General features: G+C 33.8%; 1 protein-coding gene across 1 annotated transcript; it reads left to right on the top strand.

The window, feature by feature from the left end:
* The first annotated feature begins 3,897 nt into the window (after positions 1–3,897).
* On the top strand, positions 3,898–8,510 carry LOC109045212 (retinol dehydrogenase 12-like). Its single transcript, XM_042778767.1, has 6 exons — positions 3,898–4,234; positions 5,195–5,434; positions 5,531–5,620; positions 6,271–6,459; positions 7,175–7,284; positions 7,810–8,510. Exons 1-6 carry the CDS (start codon positions 4,072–4,074, stop codon positions 7,987–7,989), a joined length of 972 nt encoding a protein of 323 aa, XP_042634701.1. The 5' UTR covers positions 3,898–4,071; the 3' UTR covers positions 7,990–8,510.
* The last annotated feature ends 2,800 nt before the right edge of the window (positions 8,511–11,310 follow it).

The following is an 11,310-nucleotide window of genomic DNA, read 5'->3' as shown; positions in this document are numbered from 1 at the left end:
ATCAGGTCAGGCATGCTAGTCAAAATATTTTCCTATTGCATATCTGATTTGATAATTGTGACTATTCCTGTAAACGTTTCAGCAAAACATACTGAAAGTCATGCATATCAGGAATTCAAACAACAACAAGTTAGTGTCAGTGGCTGAAAAAACAGGAGGTGTTACAAATCTTATATTCATTTTTGAAATACCTGGTCGAAGAATCCAGTGTAGATTGAGATTTAAGGTGTTGTACATGTAGCAAAGATCCCAGCTGTTGCTTTGGGGCCAGACACAGTGAAATTGCCCCAACAGTAATGATATAGCATCTATAAAGAACAATACAGATGTGAACAAAGACACCTTGTGGCAATTGTGGACCTACTCCAACACTAAGAACAAAAATAACTCCTGAAGACGATGAGTATTTGCTCACCATAATAAAGTTTTAAAAACAAATTGCCCCAGCAGCAAAGAAGGAACCCAGAAACTGGGCGAAAACATACAGTGGCAGCATCTTCCAGTGCAAATGTCCAAACACGCTCATTGTGAACGAAACGGCTGCATTCATATGAGCTCCTGTGTGATAGAGAAAAGCATACTGCATGATTATTTGTCATTAAGGAAAATGGCAATTGAAGTGAACTGTGACCTGGTGTTTGGAGTCAAGAGAGTCTCACCTGACACTTCTCTACCAATGTGCACACCAATAGCCACACAAGGCCTTCATTTATGCAGAAATAATCTACAAAAAAACATTTCCTGTGACCACCTGTACAACAGAGCCAAGGCCAAACACCTGGAATTCAAAAACAGTCTGTCAAAGAAACTACATAATTCATAAATGGTGTGCAGTCAATACATGAATATAAAATTAAAATTTAACTAAATTTATTAAAAATAAAAGCTAATTCATAACATTAATAACAATTATAAAAATTCATTACAAAAATAAAAACATTGTATACTGAAAAACTAATTAAAAAAATGTATACTGAATATAGAAGACAATTAGGTTTGCATAGTTTCCTAAATTACTGGTCAGTTACGTATTGCTATTGGCCAAGTTTTTTGCAGTTGACATGGTCACATTTATTTCACCTTGTAATAATGGAAAAAGTATGTCTAGCCAATATTTCTAAGAATAGAATTTATGGCCTGACCCCAGTCACCAATGCAGTGTCAAACTACTGACCATTCATGCAAACTGTGGGCATGTGATCCAAAGCATTACAATGAGAAGTGCACAATGCTCTATGAAGTTATCATGAATGAATGAATGATTCTAATGAACTGATATAATGAAAAAGAAATCATAAATAAAATACAAAAAAGTACAATTCTATTCTACTGTCTTCCAAGCTTGGTATCATTATATGATGACAATTATTAAAATCTTTAATACTAATTATTCACTATTAAACAGATTAATGAATTCTTACAAAAGAAACAACCTCTTACCATCATGATGAACGTGCAGAGGGTCTCTGCCAGCACCACTCGAATGCATTCATTTTTGATCTTCATCTTGGATACTACAGTAGATGCCATATGGCCTTGAATACTACCATCCTCTATTATGCTAAAATCCAGTTTTATTTCCTCTTACTCTTTTTCTATAGAAATAGGCTATGTTTCTCAGTTTACCACTTCAGACTCTTTGAATGGTTGTTTTTGGGCTTGAATGGATTGTACTGTAATGTTTCTTCTCAGTTTGTCAGCAATGTCTATTTATATGAGTTCTTTCTTTGCCCCTCCCATTACTCACACATGCACCCTCTGGTGACCTTGGGCAATGGGAGGGGGACAGGAAATAGACAAGAGACACACACTGACAGCAGTATCACCAGTTATTTAAATTTTCAAATGTTCTATCAGTATCAATTAGAGATAAGATTATCCTGTAATACATCATATATATATATATATATATATATATATATATATATATATATATATATATATATATATATATATATATATATATATATATATATATATATATGTAAACCGATATGTTCCTACAGACTGTAGGAATATATCAGTTGATATACAGTATATATGCATATATATATATATATGCATATATATATATATATATATATATATATATATATATATATATATATACAGTACAGACCAAAAGTTTGGAAACATTACTATTTTTAATGTTTTTGAAAGAAGTTTCTTCTGCTCATCAAGCCTGCATTTATTTGATCAAAAATACAGAAAAAACAGTAATATTGTGAAATATTATTACAACTTAAAATAATAGTTTTCTATTTGAATATACTTAAAATAATTTATTCCTGTGATGCAAAGCTGAATTTTCAGCATCATTACTCCAGCCTTCAGTGTCACATGTAACATCCAGTCTATCACATGATCATTTAGAAATCATTCTAATATTCTGATTTATTATGAGTGTTGGAAACAGTTCTGCTGTCTAATATATTTGATGAATAAAAGGTTAAAAAGAACTGCATTTATTCAAAATAAAAAAAATTCTAATATTTATTATGCTAATATATATATTTTCTTTACTATCACTTTTTATCAATTTAACACATCCTTTGCTGAATAAAAGTATTGATTTTATTTTAAAAAAAGGAAAAAAAAATAATGACCCCAAATTACTGACCAGTAGTGTATATTGTTATTACAAAATATTTATATTTTAAAAACATAGCTTCTTTTTTTTTTTTTTTTTTTTTTTTTACTTTTTATTCATCAAAGTATCCTAAAAAATTATCACATGTTCTGAAAAAATATTAAGCAGCAGAACTGTTTCCAACTTTGATAATGAATCATCATATTAGAATGATTTCTAAAGGATCATGTGATAATGATCCTAAAAATTCAGCTTTGCATCACAGAAATAAATGATAATTTAAAGTATAATAAATTTAAAAACAATTATTTTAAATTGTAATAATATATCACAATATTATATTTTTTTCTGTATTTTTGATCAAATAAATGCAGGCTTGATGAGCAGAAGAACATTAAAAATAATAATTTTAAAAACATTAAAAATAGTAATGTTTCCAAACTTTGGTCTGTACTGTATATATATATGTATATATATGAATATATAGGGGATATGTGTATATATATATATATATATATATATATATATATATACACACACACTCTATGAATATTCACTTGCACTTAAACTTACATGTATGCAAACTGTGATTTTACACATACAATTTCTCAATTGTGGTACAAGGACTCAGCTTTAAATAAAACTTGTTTTAACTAGTTTTAACTCATTAATGTAGTTATTATTGATAAACTTGAATAATAAAATAATTTAATAAATAAGTAATGAACAAAAAAAAATTGTGTACTCTGTACTCTAATAATACACTATCATCAGTATTTACCAGAAGTTTGTGCTTGTTATAGAGGTTGTTTATCTCTTACTGATTTTTACTGAGGAATGTAGGAACTAGTTGTAAGAGATAAACAACTAATAACCGGCCAATGTACTTGCCAATATTATATAGACCTATATACAATATGATAGTTTTATAGTAGTTTATACAATACAGTTTTATAATAGTTTTTATTAATATTTAGAATTTTTAGTTTAGCTGTATTTTTTATTCAGTTTGATTGATTTTCTCATTTTTATAAGTTTTTGTTTTTTTAAACAGTTTTAAATCATTTTTATTTCAGATTCAGTTCTTAGTTTTATTTCAGTTTTAGTTTACTTTTAGTTCCGTTAGTAAAATGTGCCCATATAATATCCCGTATAAACCAGTTTTATCCTTTTTTCCTAGGAATTGCTATGCTGTTTGCTCAGAAGAACGCTGAACATAGCAGAAAAGGAAATCTGAGGTACAACAAATCACCTTAGGCAACTTGACCTCATGATTTTCCTGACAAACTGTATGTAGAAAGACTGCACTAGTTCACAATCAGAGTGTGACTTGAAAACAGTCTTGAGTTATGCATTTAGAGACTTTGTCCTGTGCGCGCGCATTGGGCGCAGTCGTCGTGCCAGGGTCACTCGGATTATGCTCGACACATCGTCTCTTTTAAGTGAACCGAGGATTTTCACAGAGGCACGCAGACTTGATAATGAACTGGCAGTGGAGTGACATATGTTCCCATACGTTATGGATGGTTTCAGCAGCGATCCTGGCCATAATTGTACGCGCGCAGCGGAAAGCATCGTGGAACCCGCGCGCTTGTCCAGTTAAGTTAAAAGGGAAAACTGCGATTGTGACTGGAGCTAACACGGGTGAGAATCAAACTTTTACAATTAAAAATGAAAATGAATGATATTTTAATGTTTGGTGGTGAGCACACAAACGCCTACATGAGTAGAATTGCGGAAGACCCTTTTTACGCAGAAGACGAATGACACAGAGTATCCACGAAACTATTGTGACGAAAATATTTATAACGAATTTCAAGACATGTTTCGTGTATATAAAACCTAAACTTGTTTGTTTGCATATTTACGCAGAGTCGTGGAACAGCTCTGTCCGGCTATAACTTGTTAAACAAGCTGCAGGCTCGTGCCAGTCTGTACCAGATGTTTCACATCTGTTGCGTTTGGAGTTACTGGTTTAGGTCGTGGTGTTCAAAAACTTGAATGCTTAGGTAATTTGGCTCAGATGATTCCTGGGAGAATTTAAAATAAAATAGAGAAAAAGAATAGAGAATATATAAATATAACAAATATAAATGAGCATACAATTATTATAAAACGATTCTGTATAGAATTGCTCAAATAATATACAGTCTTGGAGAAATTTTATATATTGAAGGTTATATTGACATCTCTTTTGTTATTGTGATTGGTCTTTCCTGTGGACCAGGGGTGTCAAACTCAGTTCCTGGAGGACCGGAGCCCTGCAGAGTTTAGATTCAACCCTAATTAAACACACCTGATACAATTAATCAAGCGCTTCAGGCTTATTTGAAAACTATCTGGTATGAGTGTTTGAGCAGAAACTCTGCAGTGCTACGGCCCTCCAGGAATTGAGTTTGACAACCCTGCAGTGGACTGTTGTAGGAGCTTAATTATAAATTTTGATATGATGATGATAAAATAAAAGATATATTTTTATATCTAAAACAGTTTTGGTATGTGCTATTGTGTTGCATAAAGTCATGCATAATTCTGTTAAGACATAATTACTCACTTTCTTATTCCCTAATACTATGTCATTCACATTTTGTTGTTATATTTTAGGTATTGGGAAGTTCATTGCCCTGGACTTTGCCCGTCGTGGGGCGCGAGTGATTCTGGCGTGCCGGAGTGAGGTTCGTGGGACTGCAGCGCTGCAAGAAATCAGAGGAAGTACTGGAAACCAGAATGTACATCTGCGTCTGCTTGACACCTCGTCACTCAACTCTGTGCGGAAGTTTGCATCACGGATCTTGGAGGAAGAGAAGGAATTACATATCCTGGTCAATAACGCAGGGGCCTCAGGTGGAATGCCCATCTCTCACTCTCTCTCTCTCTCTCTCCATCTCTCATATATTAATTTGTATGTCCATACAAACCAAGTTTTTTTTATACCTACAGGTCTACCAGGTAAGATCACTGCAGATGGGCTGGAAATCACTTTTGCAACCAACCATGTTGGGCCGTTTCTGCTCACCAGTTTGCTTTTAGGTCAGACAACATCCCAACTGCTAATGCCTTTTTTTAGATCTTAAAGAAATAGTTCACCCAAAGTGAAAATTTGCTGAAAATTTACCATCCAAGATGTTGCTTCATCAGAACAGATTTGGAGAAATTTAGCATCACTTGAACACCAATGGATCCTCTGCAGTGAATGGGTGCCGTCAGAATGAGAGTCCAAATATAAAAACGCAATAAAAACATCACAACAATCCACACGACTCCAGTACATCCGTTGATCTTGTGAAGTGATAAGCTGTGAGTTTGTAAGAAACAAATTCATCATTAAGGCATTTAAAACTCAATTCCTGGAGGTCCGGAGCCCTGCAGAATTTAGATTTAACCCTAATTAAACACACCTGATCCAACTAATCAAGTCCTTCATGCTTATTTGAAAACTACATGGAATGTGTGTTGGAGCAGCATTGTGACGGCACCCATTCACTGCTGAGGATCCATTGGTGACCAAGTAATGCTAAATTTCTCTAAATCTGTTCTCATGAAGAAACAAACTCATCTACTTCTTGGATGGCCTAAGGGTGATAACATTTTTAGGCAATTTTTCATTTTTGGATAAAATATTCATTTGAAAAGACACATCTTGATTCTGGGAGTAAAACATTTTTTTTATTCTCACACAGACCTTTTGAAGAAATCAGCTCCAGCTCGTATCGTAAATGTTTCGTCTATGAATCACTGGAAAGGTGAGGTAAACTTTGATCATTTCCATGGTCGCAATCTAAAGCATGTGATGGATGCTGCATATAACCACACCAAGCTGCACAACATCATCTGGACCAACGAGTTGGCACGCAGGCTTCAGGGCACAGGTACACGTCCAAACCACAACTCATTATACTGACCAACTGCTGCTGCCATGAGAAAATGAGCAGAAAGTCAAAATTAGATATTGATTATTTTGTTTTTGATTGATTATTGTTTATTTTTTGTAATTAATAGCATTTTATTTTATATTTTATAAATTAATTTGTGCAATGATCATACAGATAAGAAAAATAGGACAGGAAAGAAAAATCACACACACACATGCAAAACATCACACATATCTTGCAAAAGCAAACACTTCATTCTAAAAATGGTATTTTTGTGTAGTAACTACACACAAACAAAATAATTAGCCACATACACGCCAAACTACACACAGATGTGAAATGTTAAACACTACTCTCGTGTGTCGTTTGCTTGTTCAGTGTGCAGTGGAGTGCACAGGAGTTTGTCATAGCACTCGCACATACATGCATATGCACATATACACTGTATATGCAGCATGTACTGTATATGAGTGAATGGTTCACTCAAGTACTACTTTCAGTGTCCAAGCAATTAAAAAAAAAATACTTTGAGCTGTGAAAAGAGCAACATCTGAGCACTTCTGACTCCACTGACTGTTTTGAAATTCTTTTCAAACAAAAAGGAATTTCCTGACTGGATATGATGTTGAAAAGACAATAAACATTTCATGCTGGAAAGAGAAGAAAGTGCTTAACTTTTTCCATTCAAACCATGGTTTTGTGTGTGTTTCAGGTGTGACGGCAAACTCTCTGCATCCAGGTGTAGTTATGACAGACATAATGAGAAATTACAACTTCATCATACGATTCCTCTTCAACTTGGTCGGCTTTTTCTTCTTCAAAGTGAGAATTTTTCACATCAATAACTGCTTCCTGCCAACGCCTCTGCCTGCACTAGTGCACTAACTTCCAGAGAAGGTTGAAAAAATGTGTTGATGCTATTCATTTCTATTGTGATTCTGCAAAAATGCCACAACCCCCTGAAGTGCAGCTGTGCAAGAGAGCTACTCCACATCTCTATGCACAACATAGATGTTTTGTTGCCTTAAAGGCACAATAACATTGATTGTTACAAAAAAAAAAAAAGTGAACAAGAAAGAGAAAATTAGCATTGTTTCCCTCAGGAGCAGAAATGGCCTGGTTTCCTGGAAGGAGTGAAATTAAATGTCTAATCTGGTAATCTGACTGAAATCAGGACCAGTGAAGTTTCATATAAACAGGAAGGACTAAAAACAGTTTAACATCAGCCAATCAAACTTATAACATGATACTTGTTTGATACAATATAGGCCTATAGCAAATATTCAACAGAAATTGTTCATTATCCATTGACTTAATGTGTGTTTATGTATTTTTTTTCCACCACAGACCGCTGAAGAAGGGGCTTTTAGTCCAATATACTGTGCAGTGTCCGAAGAAGTAGAAGGAATAACAGGAAAATACTTTGACAGTGATTGTTCCCTGGTCTTACCAGCTCCTTCTGCCAGAGATCCTGCTCTTGGAATGAAGGAATATGAGTTTTGTGAGAGACTGACTGCTAAACCTTAAAGAGACAGTTAAATTCGTAATTTATTCACCCTCGTCCAAAACCTGTGTGGTTTATTTCTTTGCAGCTCTCAAAACAGACCAAACTTGCCATATAAGCTGTCCATATCACAGCTACATCCCAAGTCTTTTGAAGCTTTATGTGAAGTTAATAGCAGACTGAAATTAACTTTTGCCCCAATACTAATTAAGCTCCATCAGTTACTGATTGTTGTAGTCTTTTTTTCTAGAGCAGAAAAATACTGTTCAAAACGTCTTTGAATGAAGAACAAACTCATTCTTTCATTATGGCTCTTTTTTGGACACTCAACAACTTTTACAGAGAGTTATGTTTTTGATATTGCCTTCTGCGATGTGGTAGTTATTTTCTCAAACTTATCAATTTTAAAAGAAGGTTGTTAAAGAAGCGCTCCTAAAATTCAATGTGAATTTATGCTTTTCCACTTTAAAAGTCTGGAGTCTGTTTGATTTCTTGAAGAAATGATTTTATTAAGCAAGTATGCATTAAATTGATGTAAAGTGAAGACTTTCACATTGTTACAAAAATGTCAATTTTATATAAAGAACTTTCAGCAAATATACAGCTAAGAATCGTGAAAAACATCTATTGTGGTCTCCACAAAATTAACTAGTAGCAGCAAGACTAGAAGCATACTGGAATGATTTCTGAAGGACTGTGTGAATCTGAAGACTGGAGTAATGATGCTGAAAATTCAGCTTTGCCATCACAAGAAGAAATTACATTTTAAAATATATTCAAATAGAAACCAGTTATTTTAAATTGCATTAATATTTCATAAAATGACTGTATTTTTGAGCAAATAAATGCAGCCTTTGTGAGCATGAGAGACTTTTGCAGTGTACACTGCAAGATTTTAAAGGCATTAGTGAAATAAAATGTAAAGCATGATTTTACCATAACCATATTAAATGACAATATTTATTAATCTAGTTTTACAGATTTAATTAAAGAGTCTAAAAATTGATTCAGCATGTCGTTAAACAGTTTAAAACAGAGTTGCAAATATGATAGGAAACTGAATTGGCATGCAATTTCACTTTATTGTGTTTTTTTGCTGTTTTTTTACATTCATAGACAAAACATTTGAGCTTGTAACAAATGTTGAATCATCAGTCTGCAATTGTCATTGAATGCAGATAAAAATGCCGGTTTTATTTCACTGTCAAAACAGAGCACAAACATTAGAGAGGTCTGTATGTATATATGAAATACAGAAAGAGACTTTACTGTATGGATTAAAATGCTCCTTACCGGTCTCTGGCTCTTCTATGATGCTCTGCAGCATCTTCCCGAAAGCAGATCCAATTTGGCCCTTTTCAGCAGTAAGCTTTAGCCCTATTTCCACAGGCTGGCCCTTCAGATGGAAACAATCCAATTAGAAACTCAAATACATTATGAAATGCATTAAAAACATGCAGGGATTCCTCACCGCTGACTGTGGAGACATCTCATCAATCAAAACCTCCTCTGCTCGTGGATCAGCATCCTTCCTTCCCTCCTTCTCCTGTTGAAGATGAAAAGAGAAACCCAATAACTTCTTTCTGGTTTACCTGGAGGTTAAATGAGTGATCATTAGGATGCTGAGAGCCCGTGGATCTCTCACCCTGAGCTCTCTCATCTCTTTAGGGCTGAAGAAGGCGATGTGTCCCTCTGCCTGCTCAGCCAGAAGAGCAACAACACACACCAGCATCAAACATCCTGTAACTGATCCGCGCATCTTTGGGTGACATATTAAAACACAAATCAGCAAGTATTAAACACAACATTGGCGATAACAGTGTAATGGTCATGCTTCACTGATAAGTGAGTTCCAGTTGTGACGCAAGGCAGAGGGAATGAGATTTGTACCTTTGTACAGCATGTAAGTGGCCTCTGTGACGGTTGTTTAAGTTTCTGTCAATGGTCAGAGAGAAGTCAGCTTTATAGTAACCCTCATATTTACTATCTCTGACGTATATTTCCATAAACTCCTCCAACTTGACCATGGAGATACAAGGACATAACTTGGTTGTTGTCACTCTAGGCTTGGTGTATGTTATGGTAGAGCACAATACTATTACTATTAAGAGTTTTAGTATTCCAAAATACAAGTTTTTAAAACATTAAGAGCATAATTAGAGCTTTTATTCTTAAGTGTGTGTGTGTTTTGTTGTTTCAAAGTACTCTGCATTCCCCACTGATGTGGATATGTAGTCATAAATTCAATGCTCTCTTTTAAAATAAATTCAACACTGGTATTTATTGCCGCGGGTGGTACATTATGGCACATATGTCTGATAATTAGTGGATGGATGAGTGTGCTACCAGAACTGTTTCCTGTCATAACTCTTCAAATGTTTCCTGCATCAAATATATTTTGGCAATTTGTTCCCCCCAAACACTCACAGTCACATTTTATTGGCAAATGTTTGCAGCATGTAAAATATGGATTAATGGCACATATTTAGCTTTTTGAGACATTTAAGTAATTCTTGATAAACTATAAATCTAAAATAAAATTACATAGTGTGAACAACAAAATTTTTTTTTTTATTTTGTTTTTTGTAACAAGTCGTAATATGGGTTTTTTGGTGTGTGGCATATGATGTGTCTACTCTCTCAAATGTATATAATTGTTAAAATCATAGAACAATGCCATAGTTGAATATTGAACTGATATTCAATTCTTTTCATTTGAAATACTTTTTAATAATTAACAGTATTTTATTTTTTATTTTATTTTAATTTATTGTATTTTATTATGAACTGCATCCAAAGAAATGTGCCTAAATCAAAACACCCCAAATTTTGGGACAAATGCCAATTTTCTCAAAAGCATTACATGTGGTTTTAAGTACTACACAAATTACAGTACCTATGGTTTACACCCTATGTAATGTTTGTACTTTTGTACAAACTGTAATTTTTTATTTTACTGTGAACTTTTTATTTGTATTTATTTTTTATCAAAACTTCACACCAACTATGATTTTTCAACATTGTTTAATTAACTAAATCCAAATAAATTTGCCAAAAATCTAACACCCCAAATCCTGGAACAACCACCAATTTTCTTCTGGTTTTAATAACTGTATGAATTACCCTTGATACACACTAATCAGCAGTGGAACCCGGGTTTTTTTTTTTTTTATACAATTATAAATATAAATTTATTAATTTATTTAAATCAGCCAATAATTCCTGCTCTACTGTGTAATGCATTTTTCCTCTGCAAACAGTATGTCCACTGTGCCATGTATCTTGCGTTCCCAAGCTTTTCCAACAGGTGGCGCACACATTCCCACAAAAGCAACTTTTGATTA

This window comes from Cyprinus carpio, chromosome A21, assembly GCF_018340385.1.
Source record: "Cyprinus carpio isolate SPL01 chromosome A21, ASM1834038v1, whole genome shotgun sequence".
Taxonomy (NCBI): Eukaryota; Metazoa; Chordata; class Actinopteri; order Cypriniformes; family Cyprinidae; genus Cyprinus; species Cyprinus carpio.
This window is presented reverse-complemented; position numbering and strand designations above follow the sequence as displayed.

Coding starts and splice junctions, on each gene's coding strand:
- LOC109045212 (XM_042778767.1), top strand. CDS start 4,072: ATGAACTGGCAGTGGAGTGACATATGTTCCCATACGTTATGGATGGTT. Junction 6,460..7,174: donor ACGCAGGCTTCAGGGCACAG/GTACACGTCCAA, acceptor TGTGTGTTTCAG/GTGTGACGGCAAACTCTCTG. Junction 7,285..7,809: donor TCGGCTTTTTCTTCTTCAAA/GTGAGAATTTTT, acceptor TTTCCACCACAG/ACCGCTGAAGAAGGGGCTTT.